We start from the raw sequence: 20135 nt of genomic DNA, 5'->3' as shown, positions 1-20135 counted from the left end.
GCAGGGTTGTCAATTTCTTTATATTTGGGGCAGCAGGTAGCCTAGTGGTTAGAGCGTTGGGCCAGTAATCAAAAGGTTGCTAGATCGAATCCCTGAGCTGACAAGGTAAAAATCTGTCGATCTGCCCCTGAACAAGCCAGTTAAACCACTGTTCCTAGGTGTCATTGTAAATAAGAATTTGTCCTTAATTGACTTACCTGGCTAAATTGTAAAAAATTAAGATATGCCATACCACATGTCATAATCACAAGGAAAACTCAGTTGTCATGCTCTTATACCAGTTGTGTGGCGCACAAGGAACACCAGAAGCTGCCAGCCTCAAGGTTCCCATGGCAACACTTTTGCAGTAAGAGTGCATGGGAAAACAAACGTGTGTGTATACAGTGAAGGTGTAATACATCTAGCCTAATACCACATTCATTTAGTACACACAAGTAGGATTGTGATTAGCCATTTTATATTGAAGTACATAACCCTGTATAGATATGCATACAGTAGAAGGAAAGGGATTCACCAGACAGCACATCATAATCTACTCGTACTGATGATTCCTGATCATGGCCTATTATCACACACAAAATGGCCCATACCACAACGTTAGAATGCATTTGATGGGGTCTGAAGTGTGCGTGGTGGAAGGCAAATATTGGCCCGTGATGACAGAGCCCAGCTGTCAGTTACCGAGAAGGGATCAAGGGAACAATGTTAAGTGGTGGGAAGAGGCTGTTTAGCTTTGAAAGTTACATCTGCCTGGAACAAAAACACACCCAGCACAGGCATCTCATGCTGCTCACACACCCACACCTGACACAAGAGCCAATGATCATGAAACTACACTAATAGACTGTGGGAGTGCCAAAAGCACTACTATAAAACAGTGTGGTTCAAGCCCTGAATGCTGATTGGCTGACAGCCGTGGCGTATCAGACCGTATACAATGAGTACGACATGTTTATTTTTACTGCTCTAATTAAGTTGGTAACCATTTTATAGAATAAGGCACCTCAGGGGTTTGTGGTTTTAAAACACACCTTGTGCCTTATTACTTCATTATAATAGCAGATTTATAAAGTCTGTGTAATAGAGGTTGTCAATTGAAGCTAAGCTACAGTGTAAAGTCAGTATCAGTCAAATTAAACAAGTGTGAGTGAAAATGACAAAAAGCCAAGTTATAACATCTTGAAACAAGTTAGAAGTTAGACATGAGAGGAAAAAGGACAAAGTCTGATCACGTTTGCCGCAAATGTCTCTTTAATTAGTAGTCTGGAAAATAATTCATCATGTCACAATTTTCTCTTCAATACTCCACTTAGTTTTCAAATCATGTTTTACAGAAGTCATTTTTCGGGCATCTTGGGTGACGATGCGTGAAACCATCCCAACATGCATCTGACCCAAATCCTGTTCATTAATACATGACCACATTGGGAAACAAAGACTTAGATTGAAGAGAGGACAGAAGGTAAATTGACAACCTGTAGTGGAGAACACAGTCATCATAGGCAAATGCAAATGTGAGGTCCGTTGAATAGCTAAAGAGTCTTGATTACAGAACTGGCTTTGGTACTGGAAAAGCTGAAGAGGTGTTAGGCACTCAAAAAGGGTGCCGCTCCCTCCCATTTAAAATCTGTTGGAATACGAGCTAACATACAATGAAGTAGTGTGTACTAAAATACTGTATTTCTAGACATACTAGGGTTGTTTTTTGCAGAAGTTCATGAATGCTGCCTCAGACTTTCAGGGGTGAGGTGAAAAGAAATCCTAAGCAGTCACCTTTGACCCCAAAGGTCATTCTGTCATTTGTCACACACAGAACTTACATAAATGTTTTAAAAAGTCTATTAATTAGAGAATATAAACACGTTGGACTTCTTTCCTGCACCGAATATAAAGTCATTGGCCACTGAACCCCATTGTTGTATAAGGAAATTAACAGGACCATTTCAATCCTGATGTCTCGTCGTTAACCGTCAACCATGCAGAGATGTATTGGTGCCACAACGGCGTGCAGGACAAGACAGAAGCATACATTATTCTCTAAATTAAGAACTTGTCTCACAATCTAGATATTAAAGTCATAAGAAATTGGAGGCAATACAGAGGTGATAGAATATTGACAGTAGGACCACGATCAGAAATGTGTGTTATTAGACACCACGGCTTGGTCGTGGATTTACCCCGTGGGCAGCATTTATACAGTTTCTCCTGTTTGATACAACACTTACTCTCCCTCCCTCCTATATACTGACATTGAGACTGGGTACATGAAAGCACTTTTAAGAGTTGAAAATGAAAATAATTCAAGCTAAGTCAATTGGGTTTGTTTCTCTCTGTAAAAAAAGTGTGTTGGTGGTTGTTGAAGGGAACAAACAAGGCAGGAAACCTCTAGAATATGAAGTCTCAAACTGGTAGATTTCAAAATGGCGCTCTCTATACCCTACGCATTGCACTACTTTTGACCAAATTGTCTACTACATAAGGAAACAGGGTGCCATTTCCAGACAGACATCGTCTCCACAGTTCAGATGGATGAGTTTTCTAGAAACCCACTCAGCCTGTTTATCAATATCTGGCTGCTTTCAACTTGAAGGCCTCACCAAAGCCTGGGACTCGATTTAGCTGCCGAAGCCGAAGATGCCCTTGATGTAGCCGGTCAGGCCGCCCTTGCCCTTCTGCTCCACCTTGTCGTCGAGGGGTGGGAAGGCCACGTGGTTGAGTGCCAGGTCAAAGAAGAGGGGCTTACAGGGGATGGGCTGGAAGTCAGGGGGGAACTGGACCAGGTTGGGCTGCTTCCCCACCAGGGTGGGGTCCAGGTGGAAGGTTTCCAGGCGCTCGCACAGAGGCTGGATGGATAGGGGTGGTAGCCAAAAGTGGTAGGGGTAGACAAATTAGATGGAGAAGAGGGACTGGTAAAAGTAAATGACTTGAACCTGTCATAAAGGTTGACTAGTCTGTGAGCTAGCAGAAAACATACGCTGTGGTTCCAATGCAGGTCATTTTTCATGAACCAGCACTAGGTTCAGTAGCGAACGACTAATACCTGCCATGTCGACATGCACTGCTCATGATAGCAGCATGACATTTCTATAACAGATTTAAGAGTGAAACCCAATCCTGTGTGGGATTACCCCATGACATAAACAAGAAATGCCCCTTTGTCAGGACCCTGTCTTTCAAAGATAATTCGTAAAAATCCAAATAACTTCAAAGATCTTCATTGTACAGGGTTTAAACACTGTTTCCCATGCTTGTTCAATGAACCATAAACAATTAATGAACATGCACCTGTGGAACGGTCATTAAGACACTAACAGCTTACAGATGGTAGGCAATTAAGGTCACAGTTATGAAAACTAAGGACACTAAAGAGGCCTTCCTACTGACTCTGAAAAAAACAGAAAGATGCCCAGGGTCCCTGCTCATCTGCGTGAACATGCCTTAGGCATGCTGCGAGGAGGCATGAGGACTGCAGATGTGGCCAAGGCAAGAAACATCACACCAGTGGTACAGGTACAGGATGGCAACAACAACTGCACGAGTTACACCAGGAACGCACAATCCTTCCATCAGTGCTCAGACTGTGCGCAATAGGCTGAGAGAGGCTGAACTGAGGGCTTGTAGGCCTGTTGTAAGGCAGGTCCTCACCAGACACCACCGGCAACAACGTCGCCTATGGGCACAAACCCACCGTCGCTGGACCAGACAAGACTGGCAAAAAGTGCTCTTCACTGACGAGTCGCGGTTTTGTCTCACCAGGGGTGATGGTTGGATTCGCATTTATCGTCGAAGGAATGAGCGTTACACCGAGGTCTGTACTCTGGAGCGGGATAGATTTGGAGGTGGAAGGTCTGTCATGGTCTGGGGCGGTGTGTCACAGCATCATCGGACTGAGCTTGTAATTGCAGGCAATCTCAACGCTGTGCGTTATAGGGAAGACATCCTCCTCCCTCATGTGATACCCTCCCTGCAGGCTGATCCTGACATGACCCTCCAGCATGACAATGTCCTCAGCTATACTGCTCGTTCTGTGTGTGATTTCCAGCAAGACAGGAATGTCAGTGTTCTGCCATGGCCAGCGAAGAGCCCGTATCTCAATCCCATTGAGCACGTCTGGGACCTGTTGGATCGGAGGGTGAGGGCTAGGGCCATTACCTCCAGAAATGTCTGGGAACTTGCAGGTGCCTTGGTGGAAGAGTGGGGTAACATCTCACAGCAAGAAGTGGCAAATCATGTGCAGTCCATGAGGAGGAGATGCACTGAAGTACTTAATGCAGCTGGTGGCCACACCAGATGCTGTCTGTTACTTTTGATTTTGACCCCCCTTTGTTCAGGGACACATTATTCCATTTCTGTTAGTCACATGGCTATGGAACTTGTTCAGTTTGTGTCTCAGTTGTTGAATCTTATGTTCACACAAATATTTACACATGTTAAGTTTGCTGAAAATAAACACAGTTGACAGTGAGAGGACGTTTATTTTTTTGATGAGTTTAGCATGTCTGGCAGAGGCCTCTTGATATTTCACCCAAACATTGACGCTTTTCCATGTCAGTCTGCTAGGCAGCATTCCAACTCTGTCCTGTATTTACTGAGGCAGGTCAGGGAGTGTTCTTTCCCATAGACTGGCCCATGTCAGGCAATGATCTGTGGTAGACACACTCCTATTCCCAACACTACTTCCTCTCACTACTGTACAACTAACTAACACACAGTAGTATTCACTACACTTCTCATTCACTCCACCATTATCTGAAAGTAGCCCAGAAAGTGGCCGGGCTGGAACTTGAGAGGTACAGAGGAGTCAGAGTTAACCCAAAACTAAAGTCTCACGTAATTGGTCAGCAGCGAGATTAAGTTCTGGGTCAACGTTAAGAGATCAAGAAATGCTAGAATGAGGGGTGAAACGAGGAGCTCTACCCTCTCTTTGCATGTTACGTCCAAATGTCCCCTTCCAAAATTCAAAAGATGCTAACACCTGCGAAATCATGATTTGTTCAAATAACCAGTGACAAAAAACCCAAACACCGTAATTACACACAGAATGTCTCCACGAGAAATTAGAGTTAGGGCTAAGCACATTGGGGGTAGTTAGCTGTGAGACTTTGTTTTCATGTGGGAGGCTAATTTTGATTGTTCTTACCGTGTTGTCTTTCACCTTCTGCTGAGAGGGTGCTTCAGGAGCATCCTCCGTGTCTAAAATACAAACACACACCCTCAGCTTCATAGCACAGGCAAAAATAAACCAGAGACCACAAGTCTTACAAAACACACACCGGTCAGGTCACAACAATGACAAGTCAAGCAGAAAAGTCAATAAAAAGAAAGTTGCCTAACCCAGGTAAGGGTATTACCCTATAGAAACAAAATGGCTGCCCTTGCAAGTCAGGTACCCACCTAAGATGGCTGCCGCCTGAAGCGAGTATTTCTCAGCGTTGACCTCTGTGATCAGCTCCTGCACATCAGGCAGATCCTTTAGGCAAGGGAGACAGAAAACATTAGGCCAAGACACTTTTAGACAGTCCCACAGTAGAGTATCATGAATAACACGTATGTTTACCTACCTGCATCCATTTCAATGACAGACACCCCCCACCCCAAAAAGATAATAGAACACCCACTTTGTGGATATTGTCATGGTTTAAACTCAGAGCCAATTGATTCTATAACATGAATAGTATTTGATAGACAAAGCTTTTCAAAGCATGAGTTGTAGATATAGGTAACAGTCAAAATAATGGAAACACTTGAACACATAAGGGATACAAAGTATATTGAAAGCAGGTGCTTCCACACAGTGCAGATTTAATTATGCTTAGGGTCATGTATAAAAATACTGGGAAGTCCATTATTTTGTCTATCATGGTTATGCCCCCATAGGATGACAATGGCCCCATCCAGGTGGCACGAGTGGTCACTGAATGGGTCGATGAGCAAAAAATGGTATCACATCCCTCCAATAGAGTTCCAGACACCTGCAGAATCTATGCCACACACAGGCGCATTGAAGCCGTTGTGACTTGTGTTGCCCCAACGCCCTATTAAAGACAATGTTAGCGTTTCCTTTAGTTTGGCAGTTAGCCTGCATGTTAAAGCGGACGTTTACACACTGGCCACAGTCAGTGTCTGATACCTTCAGGCTGTTGTTGAGGCTCTTAGCCTTGGACTGAACCTCCTTGGCGTACTTCAGGACCCGCTCATACAGGACCAGAGCCTCGCTCCACTTCTTCACCAGCACGTACGACTGGGCTATAAAGAAACACCTGGGGGAGGAGAGAGAGAGAGAGAGAGAGAGAGAAAGCGGGGACGTTAGTGACTGGTGTGTACGCTTCTGTTCTGGCCCGAGGCGGATCAGAAACAGCTAAATGGCAGGGGTCAAGCCAGCAAGTAAGTGTGTGTGATAACACACAGTTCACGACATTTCCTTACTAGCTTAAACATCAAGGCTTTGAAGAGACACCTGTGGGAATGCGTGTGTGCGCGCACAGTGCGTGACCTCTGTGGTGTGATCTCTGACCTGTAGGCCTTGTAGACCAGCATCTTGAGGGCCACCTCCTTCTGGAACGTGTGATCTTCCTCCATCCCCTGCAGGGTGGACAGCTCAGCCAGACTCTGTAGAAACAGTCATGAGGCAACATCAACAAGGATAAGCTGACTCACTGGTAGAGGCTTAACCATGGAAATAGAACGAGTCAGAAAGAAACATCCTATTTCTACGGGCTGAACATTAGGGTTGAATGGCGGGCCCCCTCAGACGATCCCGCAGGTGAAGAAGTCGGATGTGGAAGACCTGGGCTGGTTCCACGTGGTCTGTGGTTGTGAGGCAGGTTGCCTGTACTGACACATTTTCTAAAGTGACGTTGGAGGTGGCTTATGGTAAAGAAATGAACATTCTAATCTCTGGCAACAGTTCTGGGGGACATTCCTGCAGTCAGCATGCCAATTACATGCTCTCTCAAAACTTGAGACATCTGCGGCATTGTGTTGTGTGACAAAACTGAACATTTTAGAGTAGCCTTTTATTGTCCGCAGAACAAGGTGCATCTGTGTAATGATCCTGCTGTTTAATCAGCTTCTTGATCTACCAAAATTTGAGAGAAATAAGCTTGTTGTGCGTATGGAACATTTCTGGGATCTTTTACTTAAGTTCATGAAACCACTTTACATGTTGCGTTTATATTTCTGTTCAGTATAGTTTTTGGACTTGACCCTGGGCATGCTGAGTAAATAGAGGTATTTGAACTTTCTCCAACTCCAAGAATGGTTTGGATGTTTTGTGGTTATGAAGCATGAAAATATCAAACCATTCAGTTTCACTATCAATTAGTGTAACATTATGAGATGACAAGGACAGACATTTGGAACGTGCCAGACATAATGTTACACTGTGTTGTGTTAGAGGTGTATTCATTAGTGCACACAACAGCAAAACATTTTTCAACAGAAAAACTAAAAAAAGGTTTTTATTGGACGACCTCTGGTAGTACCGCCCTGTTTTACTCAGTTTCCTTTCGTTTTGTGGCTACTGAATACGACCCAGGTGTGTGTTTGTACCTGGAGGATGATGTCGTAGAGACGGATAAGGTCCTGGGGGCGAGGGCCCCTTTTGTTCTCGTCCGTCTGCGGCTCCTTCAGCTTGGCCTGCAGCATGTGGGCCATGCTCTCGTTCCTCTTCACCACCGTCCACAGCTTGATGTAGGTCAGGTAGCTATGGAGGGACACACACACACACACAAACACAGGTCAAAGTCAGATCGCATGTACAGATAGGCTCTTATTTCATATTTGCTTGCATTTCTCATCTTCTCAAAACGCATTGGAGAAGACAGTCTGAGGGGAGGGACATTCTCCAATACAGTTGATGCGGTGAGGAGATCGGGTCGCCTCGCATCCTCTGACAAAATGTCAGACAGAATGACCTCTCTTACCTGTGCAGGAACTGCAGGTTGGACACCTTTCCACTGGCTTCATCAGATCTCTCTCGCTGCTTCTGCAGAGTTGAGAAGTCAGGGAGCATTTAGCCATAGACAGATAGCGACAGGGTCTGGTACAGCCCTTCACCCTCCTACTCACGTTACTGTTTATCCTATGAACTTTACTACGTCAGGTCAGTAAACCCAAGTATCAATGTGAACCCCGGTCAGTTCGTAACCCTAACGGTCATGTCTGTAACCTCAAATTTGACAGTCTGTAACTCTTACGGTGTCAGTCAGTCATACTTACCGCTTCAGTTTTCAGCTCCTCTCTCACCGCCTGGATGGTGTCTCGGCACTCGGCTAGTAGGGTCTCGTACAGACGTTCCTTGGTCTCCTCATTGGCTGCCTGTGGGGGACAAATGGTGATCCAGTAGAAATATGACATACAATATAAATTCATATTTCCATATATACCTCCCCTGATCTTCTCCAATGGGTATTGAGAAGGACGTGAGGCATAAGCAAGAGAGATCTTCCCTATCCCTGTGCTGCGGAAACACCTACGGCAGCATTTTACCCACACGTGTGCTCATACTTGAAATGGTTGCCTGTTAGAGCCTTGTTTACGGTTCCAATCAGATTAAATCATGCTAATATTAGTGTAAAAGTAGGTCTTGGGGTAAGGCTGTGACTGGGAGAGAGAAGTATGCAGCAGAGCAGGTTGCTGTAGACATTCCTGTAGAAGGTACATTCCTAGAGTTACTGTAGCTCAGGACCGATGTGAAAGAGAAGCCTTGTTCTTCATTGTCACCCAAGATGTTAGACAGGCTTATTGTGTACGTTACATTAGGCGAACTTGCAGGTTTGGGAGGCAGCCAAGTGTTGTGGTTTAGATTGTTTATGTAAAAATGTCAGTCGTTTTAAAAGATTAGTCGGGAAGATTAAAAGTATCGTCAATGACTCATATGTCCTAGCAGTGACCATGTTAAATAAAAAAATGTTGCTAATAAAATAATGGTTTGTTATATATTCACCTGCTGACTAATGATTGCTTGTGTTTTTGTCAGCTAAAGAGAAGACACTGGCGAATCCTCTGTGATTTACTATGTCTCACAAGCATGTACACCGATTCAGAGGATAAGATGCCGCAAAAATATTTAAGATTGGATGGATTTAAGTGCTAAAACATGGCGGGGAATGATTGGGAGCGTTCTACTTAAAAATGGACAATTCTACCACTTTTTAACCTCCAATTCCTCATCTCCAGCACCATACCAGTGTCTACATATTTGAAAACGGCACATTTAAATGGATGTGTTTAATCTCCTTAAAAAATGCTTATCCTTCAGCATGTTTCCATCCAGTTATGCGGGTAAAGTAACTACATATATGTTTTTTTAAATCACAACAGCTGTGTTGAAACCGATGATGTTTTCAGTATAATTTTATATATGCCGAAAGATAGTGTTCATTCGACATGGTGGGATCTTTTTGTGTCTGTAAAATGAATTATGTGAGCAATGGTGGTGGAAACTCCTTAAAATGCACAAATATTGACATTATAATCATTATACTGGAGTCACGATATGATATGGTGTGTGGTCGTCCCACGACAACTCCGGGAAACCATGCAGTTTAGTAAACTAGGCAGATTAAATAATTTCCCATGAACTTCACAGGGTGGTGAAAGTGCACGGTGATGTTGATGCACCTTTCCAATAAATTGAGGGACTTATTCTGGTGACATGCTGATCGATGCTTGACTGCCATTTGACAATAAAGATATTCTCGCTCTTAATTGCGTCATGTTGAGTAGCCTACCCGCACTGTTAGGCTTGGGTGGTATACTGGTATTTCCACATACCGGCGGTATGAGTTGAACATTGTTTAAATGTTTATTATGTGTACGAGGGTGCACGCTACGCCCCTGCTTATAACAACCATTAGAAAGCTACGGGCTCCAGCTATGCATTTGGTTTGCTAACTTGACATCTGGCGGCAAGATGTAAAGATCACGCTTCTGGTTTACAGCACAGACATTCAATCCTTTCCGTGATCAACATCCGTTGCCTAAATTGTTGTGCGAAAAAATAAAATAAGTCTAACTAAAACTTTTTTAAATATTTGGCGCCCCTTGTGTGCACTTCCGTTAATACCGTATACCCCGGTATGGTACAGAAACAGTAGACTGTGAAAATCTGGATTACGCCCAACCCGACGCAGTGTATCTGACCAGAGTTGGGACATTTGCTATTTAACGCAACAGTTTGAGACAGTTGAAAATGTAATGGAAACACATTTAACTTTCAACATTGTTCCCTGTACATGAACGTAAGAGAGAAAGTACATCGTGTGCATTACGTCGTCACACACTGATTTTTCAATGTCCGTTTCGTGGATTTTGGAATATATCCGCATCCAATGTGTTAACATAATATAGAATGTGTTAACATAATATATTGTTCTACAAAAAGTAGAAATCCACCATTTTCACATATGTAAATGTTACTGTGCTGGAGATAATGAAAAGCTGTGAGAGTTGCCATTTAACAGAAATTCGTAATGGGCAGACAATGAAGTAACATTCACTCCTATCCATCCAGCATGTAGTGAGGGTGTCTTGTGGTAACACATAAACCAGTGCCACCACACTGGCAACACCTAGCCCCTAAAAGGACTGGGAGAACCAGTCCGGTGTCTTCTGTGCTTTCACAGAGAGAGGGATGGCGCATCCTTCTTCAGTATGTCCCCTAGGGCTTGCGCATGGCCTTAAATGGCAGTTCCGTTGGAATGGTTGAGGGATTCCTCACGTACCCAGACAAATGTAACCCACAGAAGTCCTTTGGAGCAAGGAGTGTTGACAGATATAAATGTCAAATATAAAAAGCATAAATGAGAAACAATAAAATTGTTGCCATATGACATTTTGACCTTACCTTGGCCTCCTTTTAAGATTCCATAATGTTTCATTTGTGTGCTACAAAGCAAAAATGTCAAATGAAGCTTTACCACTTGCTCTGAAATAGTATTTTAATGTTCATACATTTATGAATATTGAAATTTGGAAACATGAATATTGAAATGTTTAGATTTTCTATATAAATATTTGAACATAATATAGTCCACAGGCATATCAGAGTGGGATCAATGCTACTTAGTTTGTAAGCATTACCAACATAGTGAATGTGAAAATGGATTCAAAATTGTCACTCCACTGGTGCTTTGCAGGATGTGCAATGATACAAGTAAAAGGAGGGTTGTGATTGGTTACATTGTCTACTATAGCAATTTCTCTGTATAAAAATGGGCCATAAGTTTAGACAACTGAGGTAGATAAAAGGAGAGTGTATAAGTAGAGGCAGCCATAGGGGGAAAGGTATTACGGTCCAACTGGTTCTGAACCCTTGTGTTCCTCACATCAAAATGGTACCTTCCCATAAACGTAACAGAATCATTGACTGACATACCAATTATAGATCAAAGTGCATGAAATGTTAACCCTCAACTCAAAAAGCAAATTTGGATACAACTGGTTGTGGACAGGTATGAGGGTAATTTATGACCAGACCCAAATTCAGCCTAACTTCAAAAGTGCAAGCACAACAATTACATGTAATGCTACGCTACATCTAACAGAAATGATGGTCCCACTCCCAAACTCCGATGCTAGTCTGTCCATAGACACTAGGGCTGATGGGTGTAGCCATGCGAGTTGCTATGCATGGAATGCAGTTTGACAGAACGAGCGGCAGCATGCCAGAGCCAAGTGCAGGTGGGTGTGACCGGTGTGGCCGCAGGGCGGAAGAGGAAGGCCGACAGGAAGACCGACAGGGAAGGTAAGAAGAGTCTGACAAGAGACACCTGTCAGTGAGCTGTAGTGGAGCGAACGCCACCTACTGAGACCCAAGGTGAACGACACGAGACGATAGCCACCGTTGGGACTCGCGACCTGCCTTCAGGGTAACCTCTCACAACAGACTGGTTGATAACAACTTGATACTGCTAAAGAAAGAGCACCGACTAGGCTGCGCCACTAAACCCCTGTTCACTGGTCTTCCCGAGTTCACAAACAGATTCTCAAGTTCATAAAGAAATCCTTGTTCACTAGGCTCATAAGGTTGCTACTGGCCCCATAGCTACTTCACACTTGCCCATAATGAAGCAGAGGTGTCCAAGCAGAACAGCAAAACCCTTTTCAGGGCTTGACATTAACATTAAGCCACTTGTCAATTGGACAGTTTCTTGACCCCCCCCCCCCCCAACACCATAAGCCAACAAAAAGGTGACTGATAAGCATGTCGGAAAAGGCAAAGAACATGAGTAGGGTTTAACAGAATTTCCCTCACTAGTTAGTCTGTTGTCTATCATTATTTTATAGGCAACATGCTGCCATGCCTCAATCGCTCTCGGGCAACGGCCCACTTGCACACAGGTAATGCACATGTTTTTCTGACCGTACGAACCCGGTTTGCTGACCAAAAACAACTGGGCAAATAACTCACAAGCTAGCAAGGAATAAACAAATGCTCACAGGGTGATCTCAAAAAGTGCACCTTGCAACCGCGGGTGATTGAAAGACAGCTTGTGCCTGTCAACGCTATACAATATTTCTACTCAGATGCTCTCTGCAGAGATCGGGAAAACGGTGCGCGAGACAACACATCGAGAAGACGCTTAGATTCAATTCGAATCTGAGCAATTGTTTGATGTGCGAATTATTTGTCCAGCCGGACAACAAATCTACATTCTGCTTGTCCGATTTGTTGTTGTTGCTTGTCCCAGACAAGAGGACAAGCGTTAATGTCGAGCCCTCCTTTTAACACTACCGTGCTGACCTGAACCGTACTGTGCCGGCTCGGATATTTTATTTTCACATGGTCCTTTCTAGCAACTGCGGTGGATGCGACACCAGAACAGTCAAGTTCTGCTTTGGCTCAGCAGTGTGATAATGTGACTAGTCCCCCGGTAAGGTCACTGACCTGGGCGATGGCGGCCTCGTTGTCTCCCAGGCCCAGCAGGAAGATGCGGGCCTTGTCGATCTTGACGGGCACCGTTCGGCCTCGCCACTCCACCTCGCTCATTGTGGCTGCCTGCTTGGCTCTCGTCTGTGTGATCAGGGCCTGGAACAATACCATAATCATTCAACAGTATGCTACAAAAGACAGGTCTGTTCCAACATCCACACTAGCCTACTACTGATAAAGAGAGCAATGTCTTGGGCCTGCATTCTAAGTGGTATAACAGTATGGACAACGGAACAAAGTGATTCTCTATGCACTAACAAGTAAAATATAGATGTAGGGACAGATGTATGGCCCTACTTTCCAGTAGTACATTAGTAGTTACCATGCATGCGTTTTACAGTGAGAGGGACCCCACACACTGACCTCTAGTTTCTCAGCCATCATGCCCCCTCCTCCTCCTGCACTCAGCCTCATCTGCATCAGCTCATTCATGGCATTCTGGTCACCTGGAGTCAGAGGGGAGTAGGGTTGTTCAGGACCAATCAAATGAACAGGAATGAGTTGTGTGTGTGTGTGGGAAAGAGAGAAGCAGTAGAATGCATATACTTCCATTCAAAAGTTTGGGGTCACTTGGAAAACAAGGACATTTCTATGAAAACATACATGAAATGAATTGCAAAATGAATAGGAAATATAGTCAAGATGTCGACAAGGTGTAAAATAATGATTGTGTCCTTCAAACTTTGCTTTCGTCAAATAATCCTCCATTTGCAGCAATTACTGCCTTGCAGACCTGTGGCATTCTAAATTGGTTGAGGTAATCTGAAGAGATTTCGCACCGTGCTTCCTGAAGCACCTCTCACAAGTTGGATTGGCTTGAAGGGCACTTCTTACATACCATACGGTCAAGCTGCTCCCACAACCACTCAATAGGGTTGAGATCCGTTGACTGTACTGGCTACTCCATTATAGACAGAATAACAGCTGACTGCTTCTTCCCTAAATGGTTACTGCATAGTTTGGAGCTGTGCTTTGGGTCATTGTCCTGCTGTAGGAGGAAATTGGCTCCAATTAAGCGCCGTCCACAGGGTATGGCGTTGCAAAATGGAGTGATAGCCTTCCTTCTTCAAGATCCATTTTACCCTTTGCAAATCTCCCACTTTATCACCACCAAAGCACCCCCAGACCATCACATTGCCGCCACCATTATTGACAGATGGCATCAAGCACTCCTCCAGCATGTTTTCTGCATCTCACAAATGTCCTTTGTGATCCGAACAACTCAAACTTAGATTCGCCTTTCCGTACAACATTAACAATGTCTATAGTGTATTTCTGATAAATGTGAAGTTATTTTAATGGTTAAAAAAAGCACTTTTCTTAAAAAGGACATTTCTAAGTGACCCCAAACTTTTGAACGGAGGTGTATGTGATTTTCTCGATATGAGAGGTGTGAATGCAAATGAAAGTGCAATCCACTGTCAATCTGAGCGGCGGGATGCATGTGTCGCCTACCTATGTTGTAAGCACAATAACGGATGTTGGGTGAGATCTCCTCCACACGCTGGTGATACAGCACTGCCAGCTCCTCAGTAAAGGCACTGGCCAGCTTCTCATAGATGGTCCTGAGAGAGGTTACAATACAGACACATGGAATTTTCTATCGTTCACAAGTAGCAAGATGGTGGTCCGAGAACACAGCTATATGCTGAATGTGTTTGGATATGTGAAGCACACGTCTACACGTAGATACATCTTGTAAACAGACAACTTGACATCTGTCAACATACAATGTAGCCTACGTTCTTGAGGCCTCATTTGCCCCATGTGAAAGTATCTTAATACGCTCGATCAAAAGCTCAGCGATCAAAAAAAAGGGCCACACCACAGCCTTTAGGTAGCATAGTAGGGTCAGACTCACTTGCACTTGTTGAAGGCCTCCATGGCAGCCTTCCACTCCTGCAGCTCAAAGCGCACCATGCCACTCAGGTAGGAGGTGTAGGCCTGCAGACAAGTTGCATTCATTATTATTAATTCCCGCTAGGTTAGAAAGACAGGGCCCGGAGGCGCTCTTTCCTCAAGGACACGCCCAGCTGCCGAGACTGTTGGTTCCTCAACTGATAAATATTTGTATTTAAATATTAATTTCAGTTAAATTGTTACTTCACTTGCACAGAATTTGAACCACGTGTTGAAGTAAATGAAGGTGAAACAATAGGGAAAGTCACGGACTCTCCAGGTCAGGGCATTAGCCTACCTGTGCTTCCAGTTTGGTCTTGGCATCCACACGAGGGCTCTCACACAGCTTCTCCAGCCTCTCTCCATGTTTGGCAGCCTTCCGCAGGCGGGACAGCAGGTGGAAGCGCTTGCGGGGCTCTGTGTTGGCCTCCTGCTTCAGCTGCATGGCGTAGCTCCACGCCCGCTCAGCCTCCATCAGTACCAGCAGTAGATACCTAAAAAGAGGATTTGTTATATTCAAGGGACTTGGACCAACTTTAGTGCTGGCTGCTATTTTGGTGCCTCTGGGCACTCCATGCATTATGAGTATTTTGATTGTAGTTCTAAAACCAAATGATGGTTGCCGGCAGCTTTCATGCACATCATGCATGAAGTATTTGGATTGTAAATCCAGTTGTACTTTAATACTGTTGTAAGAACGGGATCGGGTGCTATTACCTGTTGTCAGAGTACCGGTTGTCAGAGAGCATCTCGACAGTCACTTTCTTCCCAGTGAACTTGTGCCTGTTGCCGCACTTGAAGCCCAGGGTCTTGCGCAGACGACGCAAGCGCCGGGAGCAGTATCCCCTAGGACAGAGAGAAAGAGATGGGTGAATTTTACAGTGTGTAACTATGAGCCAACATAAGGTATGGTCTATGATGGTCAAACTCCCATTCGCTGCCATAGTCCAGTCCTCAATCTCACCTGTATCTTTGATAATCCCCGTGTCGCAAGCCATGTTGTTGCTGGGAATCCTTGATGATCTGGAGAACTGCAAGTTTGCGTTAAGGGCCAGTCTACTACATTCACACAGGAACCTATAGCTAGTTAACGTTACATACACGGTGGCGCATGAGAAAATATCACAGTAAATATACTTTAGCATTGGATTTGCATTATGTGATGGATGTAGCAGGTTGACAATGTTAATTTACTTAAAAATTATTTTAGCAATATTCTAATGAAAACATCTGTAAACCGCTTTTCTAAGGACACGTAGCGCTAGCCTTCCGGCATCACGTTAGCTAACTGACGTTAGTTAGGCAAGCCCACCTCCACCAAAAAATACTGGTATCGCAAAATTACATATTGGTCCCGGGTCAGCTTTATAGCTTTAGAAAGGATACTCTCCAGTCCTATTCCATCTTCCGTTGTATTTTCTTTATTCTCATCCATAGGCAATATTTTTCCTTCATTTTGCTTGTCTAAGGCCATTTTTCTGCTTGCAGCACGTCCAAACTAACCCGAAGAAATGCACCGGAAGTAAATTCAAGCGTCAGCGTCATCATACCTTTTTACGCAATTCTTGCCATGTTTACACATGACACGTAACACTAGTGAAGCACATAATTCAAAACAGTTCAACAACACGTAATTTTTTTTATACTAAAACATAAACGCAACACATAAGTGTTATTCCCATGTTTCATGAGCTGAAATCAAATATCCTAGAAAGTTTCCATACGCACAAATCGCAAAAAAAACTGCACACCTTAGTTTACATCCCTGTTAGTGAGCATTTTCTCCTTTGCCAAGATAATGCATACAACATCTTCGTCTTCTGAGTTTAACAGCAGGTGAGATTCAATATACTGCATTACCGCCCCCAACTGGACTATAATATAAATCCATGATCATGTATTTTTTTTATTTAACTAGGCAACAAAATATCTTGTTTACAACGGGAACGTTTTTCATCCAAAAATGAAATAGCGCCCCCAGAGTTTCAAGAGGTTAAGAACAAATTCTTATTTATAATGACAGCCTAGGAACAGTGCCTTGTTTAGGGGCAGAACAACAGATTTTTACCTTGTCAGCTCGGGGATTCAAACTCACAACCTTTTTGGTTACTGGCCCAACGCTTTAACCACTAGGCTACCTGCCACACATACACACAAAAAAATAATAATTCAAAACTCGTCATACATTCATTAAAACGCCACTACCCAATTCCACTACTTTGACCCTATCTACTCCTGCACCATGCCAATGGCCTGGAAGGACGGAACACCACCACTCAACACACCCTGTAACTCTCCTGAAGTTAAAAATAAATAAATACAACTATTCTAAAGTCAAATCTGGCATAACCAAATACTTCTCTAAAGCTGCCACCACATCTGTTTTCTGTGATTGACATTCCATTTCAGCAGTACAGTTGATTGAAGTACATTGCTATGAAGTACATTGCTACATTGCTTTGAAGTCAACCTTACTGAAGCATGTCACTCGTTGGCCTATCCCTCTGTGCTGACACAGATCTACTACTACGAGTCACTTTAAACAATGCCACTATAATAATGTTAACATATCTTACATTACTCATCCCATATGTATATGCTGTACCTTAAACCATCTATTGCACCTTGCCTATGCCACTCGGCCATCGCTCATCCATATATTTATATGTACATATTCTTATTCCATCCCTTTAGATTTGTGTGTATTAGGTAGTTGTTGGGGAATTGTTAGATCACTTGTTAGATATTATTGCACTGTCGAAACTAGAAGCACAAGCCTTTCGCGACACTCATGTTAACATCTGCTAACCATGTGTATGTGGCCAATAAAAAGTCATTTGATTTGATTTAAAGACTGACTCAAAACTCAGGGTTGACAGTGACTCCTCTGCTTTACCACTGGTACTGCGGGCGTCACAATTGTCCCACCTCCACACTTAACGCTTCACCAGAAATCCAGCCTTACAATGGTGCCCTGTTGCTAAGAGCAAAGCAAGAAACAGATCTAGACCCAAGTTAGGTAACACAGAGTTTAAGAAGAAACACAAACAAGGATGTCATAAGGTGAATTCACCAATTTGTAAGTCGCTCTGGATAAGAGCGTCTGCCAAATGACTTAAATGTAAATGTAAATCACAAGTCCACCATAGGTTACTTTAACTGATTCAACGGCACCCAACTCCTTTCTCTCTCACCCACCCTGAAACAACAAATGGATCTGTCAAAAGGCAAGGATCCACTTTCTCCAAAAAGGTCACTCCTACTGGACCAGACTCTTCTTTATCATGTCCATTGATGCCAGGCTCGGGCGCCAAGCTTTTCACCACACCTTCCATCTCACTTAACTCGCCCTCATTCACTTCCATTTCCCCTCCAAAACTCAGTCTGGCACCTAACTGGTGTGGCATAATAAGAAGTTGATTAAACAGCATGATCATTACACAGGTGCACCTTGTGCTGGGGGCAATAAAAGGCAACTAAAATGTGCAGTTTTGTCACACAATGCCACAGGTGTCTCTAGTAGTTTTGAGGGGCGTGCAATTGGCATGCTGACTGCAGGAATGTCCACCAGAGTTGTTGCCTGAGAAATAAATGTTAATTTCTCTACCATAAGCTGCCTCCAACGTTGTTTTAGAGATTTTGGAAGTACTTCCAACCGGCCTCACAACCGCAGACCACGTGTAACCACGCCAGCCCAGGACCTCCACATCTGGCTTCTTCACCTGGGGGATCGTCTGAGACCAGCCACCAGGACAGCTGATGAATCTGGGTTTGCACAGCCAAAGAATTTCTGCACAAACTGTCAGAAAATGTCTCAGGGAAACTAATCTGTGTGCTCATCGTCCTCACCGGGTCTTGACCTGACTGCAGTTCAGCGTCGTAACCAACTTCCGTGGGCAAATGGTCACCCAAGATGGCCACTGGCATGCTGGAGAAGTGTGCTCTTCAAGGATTAATCCCAGTTTCAACTGTACCGGGCAGATGGCAGTGTGTATTGCGTCGTGTGGGCGAGCAGTTTGCTGATGTCAACGTTGTGAACAGAGTGCCCCATGGTGGCGGTGGGGTTATGGAACGGGTAGACATAAGTTACAGACAACGATCACAATTGCATGTGTTATATCTGGAGTATTTATCCTGTCTTATCCAGTGTCCCGTGTGAATTTATGTATGCTCTCTCTAATTCTCTTTCTCTTCTCTCAGAGGACCTGAGCCCTAGGACCATGCTTCAGGACTACCTGGCCTGATGACTCCTTGCTGTCCCCAGTCCACCTCGTCGTGCTGCTGCTCCAGTTTCAACTGTTCTGCCTGCAGCTATGGAACCCTGACCTGTTCACCGGACGTGCTACCTTGTCCCAGACCTGCTGTTTTCGACTCGCTCTTTCTACCGCACCTGCTGTCTCTAACTCTGAATGATCAGCTATGAAAAGCCAACTGACATTCACTCCTGAGGTGCTGACCTTTTTAATTGTATTTATTTATTAACAGATCAATACATAAAGCACGAGGGAACATAAGCATACAAAGATAACAATGGACAATCGAGCTGGGGGTACAATATCACATTACAATTACAAGGACCTTAAGGGACATGCATATACTTACAATTCTAACATCTTTTTTGTTAGAGCATTTAACAGTCTTAAACTGTGGCAAGACATCAGTAGGTTTATAATTGAACACATTTATGAAGATTTTACACTATTGTGGAGAGATGTACTGTTTGGATTCTTTACATACAATAGAAATAAGCAGAATAATTATGTAATTAATTTCATTATTCTTTTGGCCAAATTTCATATACACTTAAATGTAAATTTACAAACAGAAAACCACATTTTTTTACCCTACAAAAAGAAATTGAACTGTATTTTAAGACGGTTAAATGCTCTACTAACAAAAAAAGCTGTTAGAATTGTAAGTATATGCATGTCCCTTAAGGTCCTTGTGTAATTGTAATGTGATATTGTACCCCCTAGCTCAATTGTCTATTATTTGTAATCTATGTATGCTTGTGTTCCCTCATGTGCTTTATGTATTGATTTGATATTAATAAAATAAACAGTTGTCTATCACAGTAAATGAGCATGTTTAGTGGTCAACTCATTTCCTTGTTAAGCATGCGTCAAGCTGAAATTAAACTAGCAATGCATTGTGAGAGGTCTCACATTTTAGGAGTCATTCCTAGGCTGAAATCACATTAGAAATTGGACATTTATAAGTTAATGCACTTAAACAAGTAGTTTTGGCAAAGCCTGACAATGTAATAAAGTAACATATACACACACACACCTATAACTAA

At 43.5% G+C, this 20135-nt stretch overlaps 1 protein-coding gene across 1 annotated transcript; it reads right to left on the bottom strand.

Annotated features, from left to right (window-relative positions):
- Window positions 1-1228: 1228 nt before the first annotated feature.
- On the bottom strand, window positions 1229-16604 carry srp68 (signal recognition particle 68). The gene is made up of 17 exons (XM_064949227.1): window positions 16588-16604; window positions 16223-16334; window positions 15801-15867; window positions 15554-15682; window positions 15135-15330; window positions 14799-14881; window positions 14393-14502; window positions 13301-13383; window positions 12893-13033; window positions 8221-8319; window positions 7926-7987; window positions 7552-7705; window positions 6515-6609; window positions 6131-6260; window positions 5395-5470; window positions 5141-5193; window positions 1229-2843 (listed from the first exon to the last, which is right to left on the bottom strand). The coding sequence occupies exons 2-17, from the start codon at window positions 16308-16310 to the stop codon at window positions 2616-2618; spliced, it is 1794 nt and encodes a 597-aa protein (XP_064805299.1). The 5' UTR covers window positions 16311-16334; window positions 16588-16604; the 3' UTR covers window positions 1229-2615.
- Between the last annotated feature and the right edge of the window lie 3531 nt (window positions 16605-20135).

Source organism: Oncorhynchus masou, chromosome 4 (genome assembly GCF_036934945.1).
Source record: "Oncorhynchus masou masou isolate Uvic2021 chromosome 4, UVic_Omas_1.1, whole genome shotgun sequence".
Taxonomy (NCBI): domain Eukaryota; kingdom Metazoa; phylum Chordata; class Actinopteri; order Salmoniformes; family Salmonidae; genus Oncorhynchus; species Oncorhynchus masou.
This window is presented reverse-complemented; position numbering and strand designations above follow the sequence as displayed.

Excerpts from the sequence above, each read along its gene's own strand:
- srp68 (XM_064949227.1), bottom strand. The coding sequence starts at position 16,310 with ATGGCCTTAGACAAGCAAAATGAAGGAAAAATATTGCCTATGGATGAG. Across the intron at positions 15,331-15,553 it reads AACCGGTACTCTGACAACAG|GTATCTACTGCTGGTACTGA; the intron begins GTAATAGCACCC and ends TCCTCTTTTTAG. Across the intron at positions 6,610-7,551 it reads TCTACGACATCATCCTCCAG|AGTCTGGCTGAGCTGTCCAC; the intron begins GTACAAACACAC and ends CTGTTTCTACAG.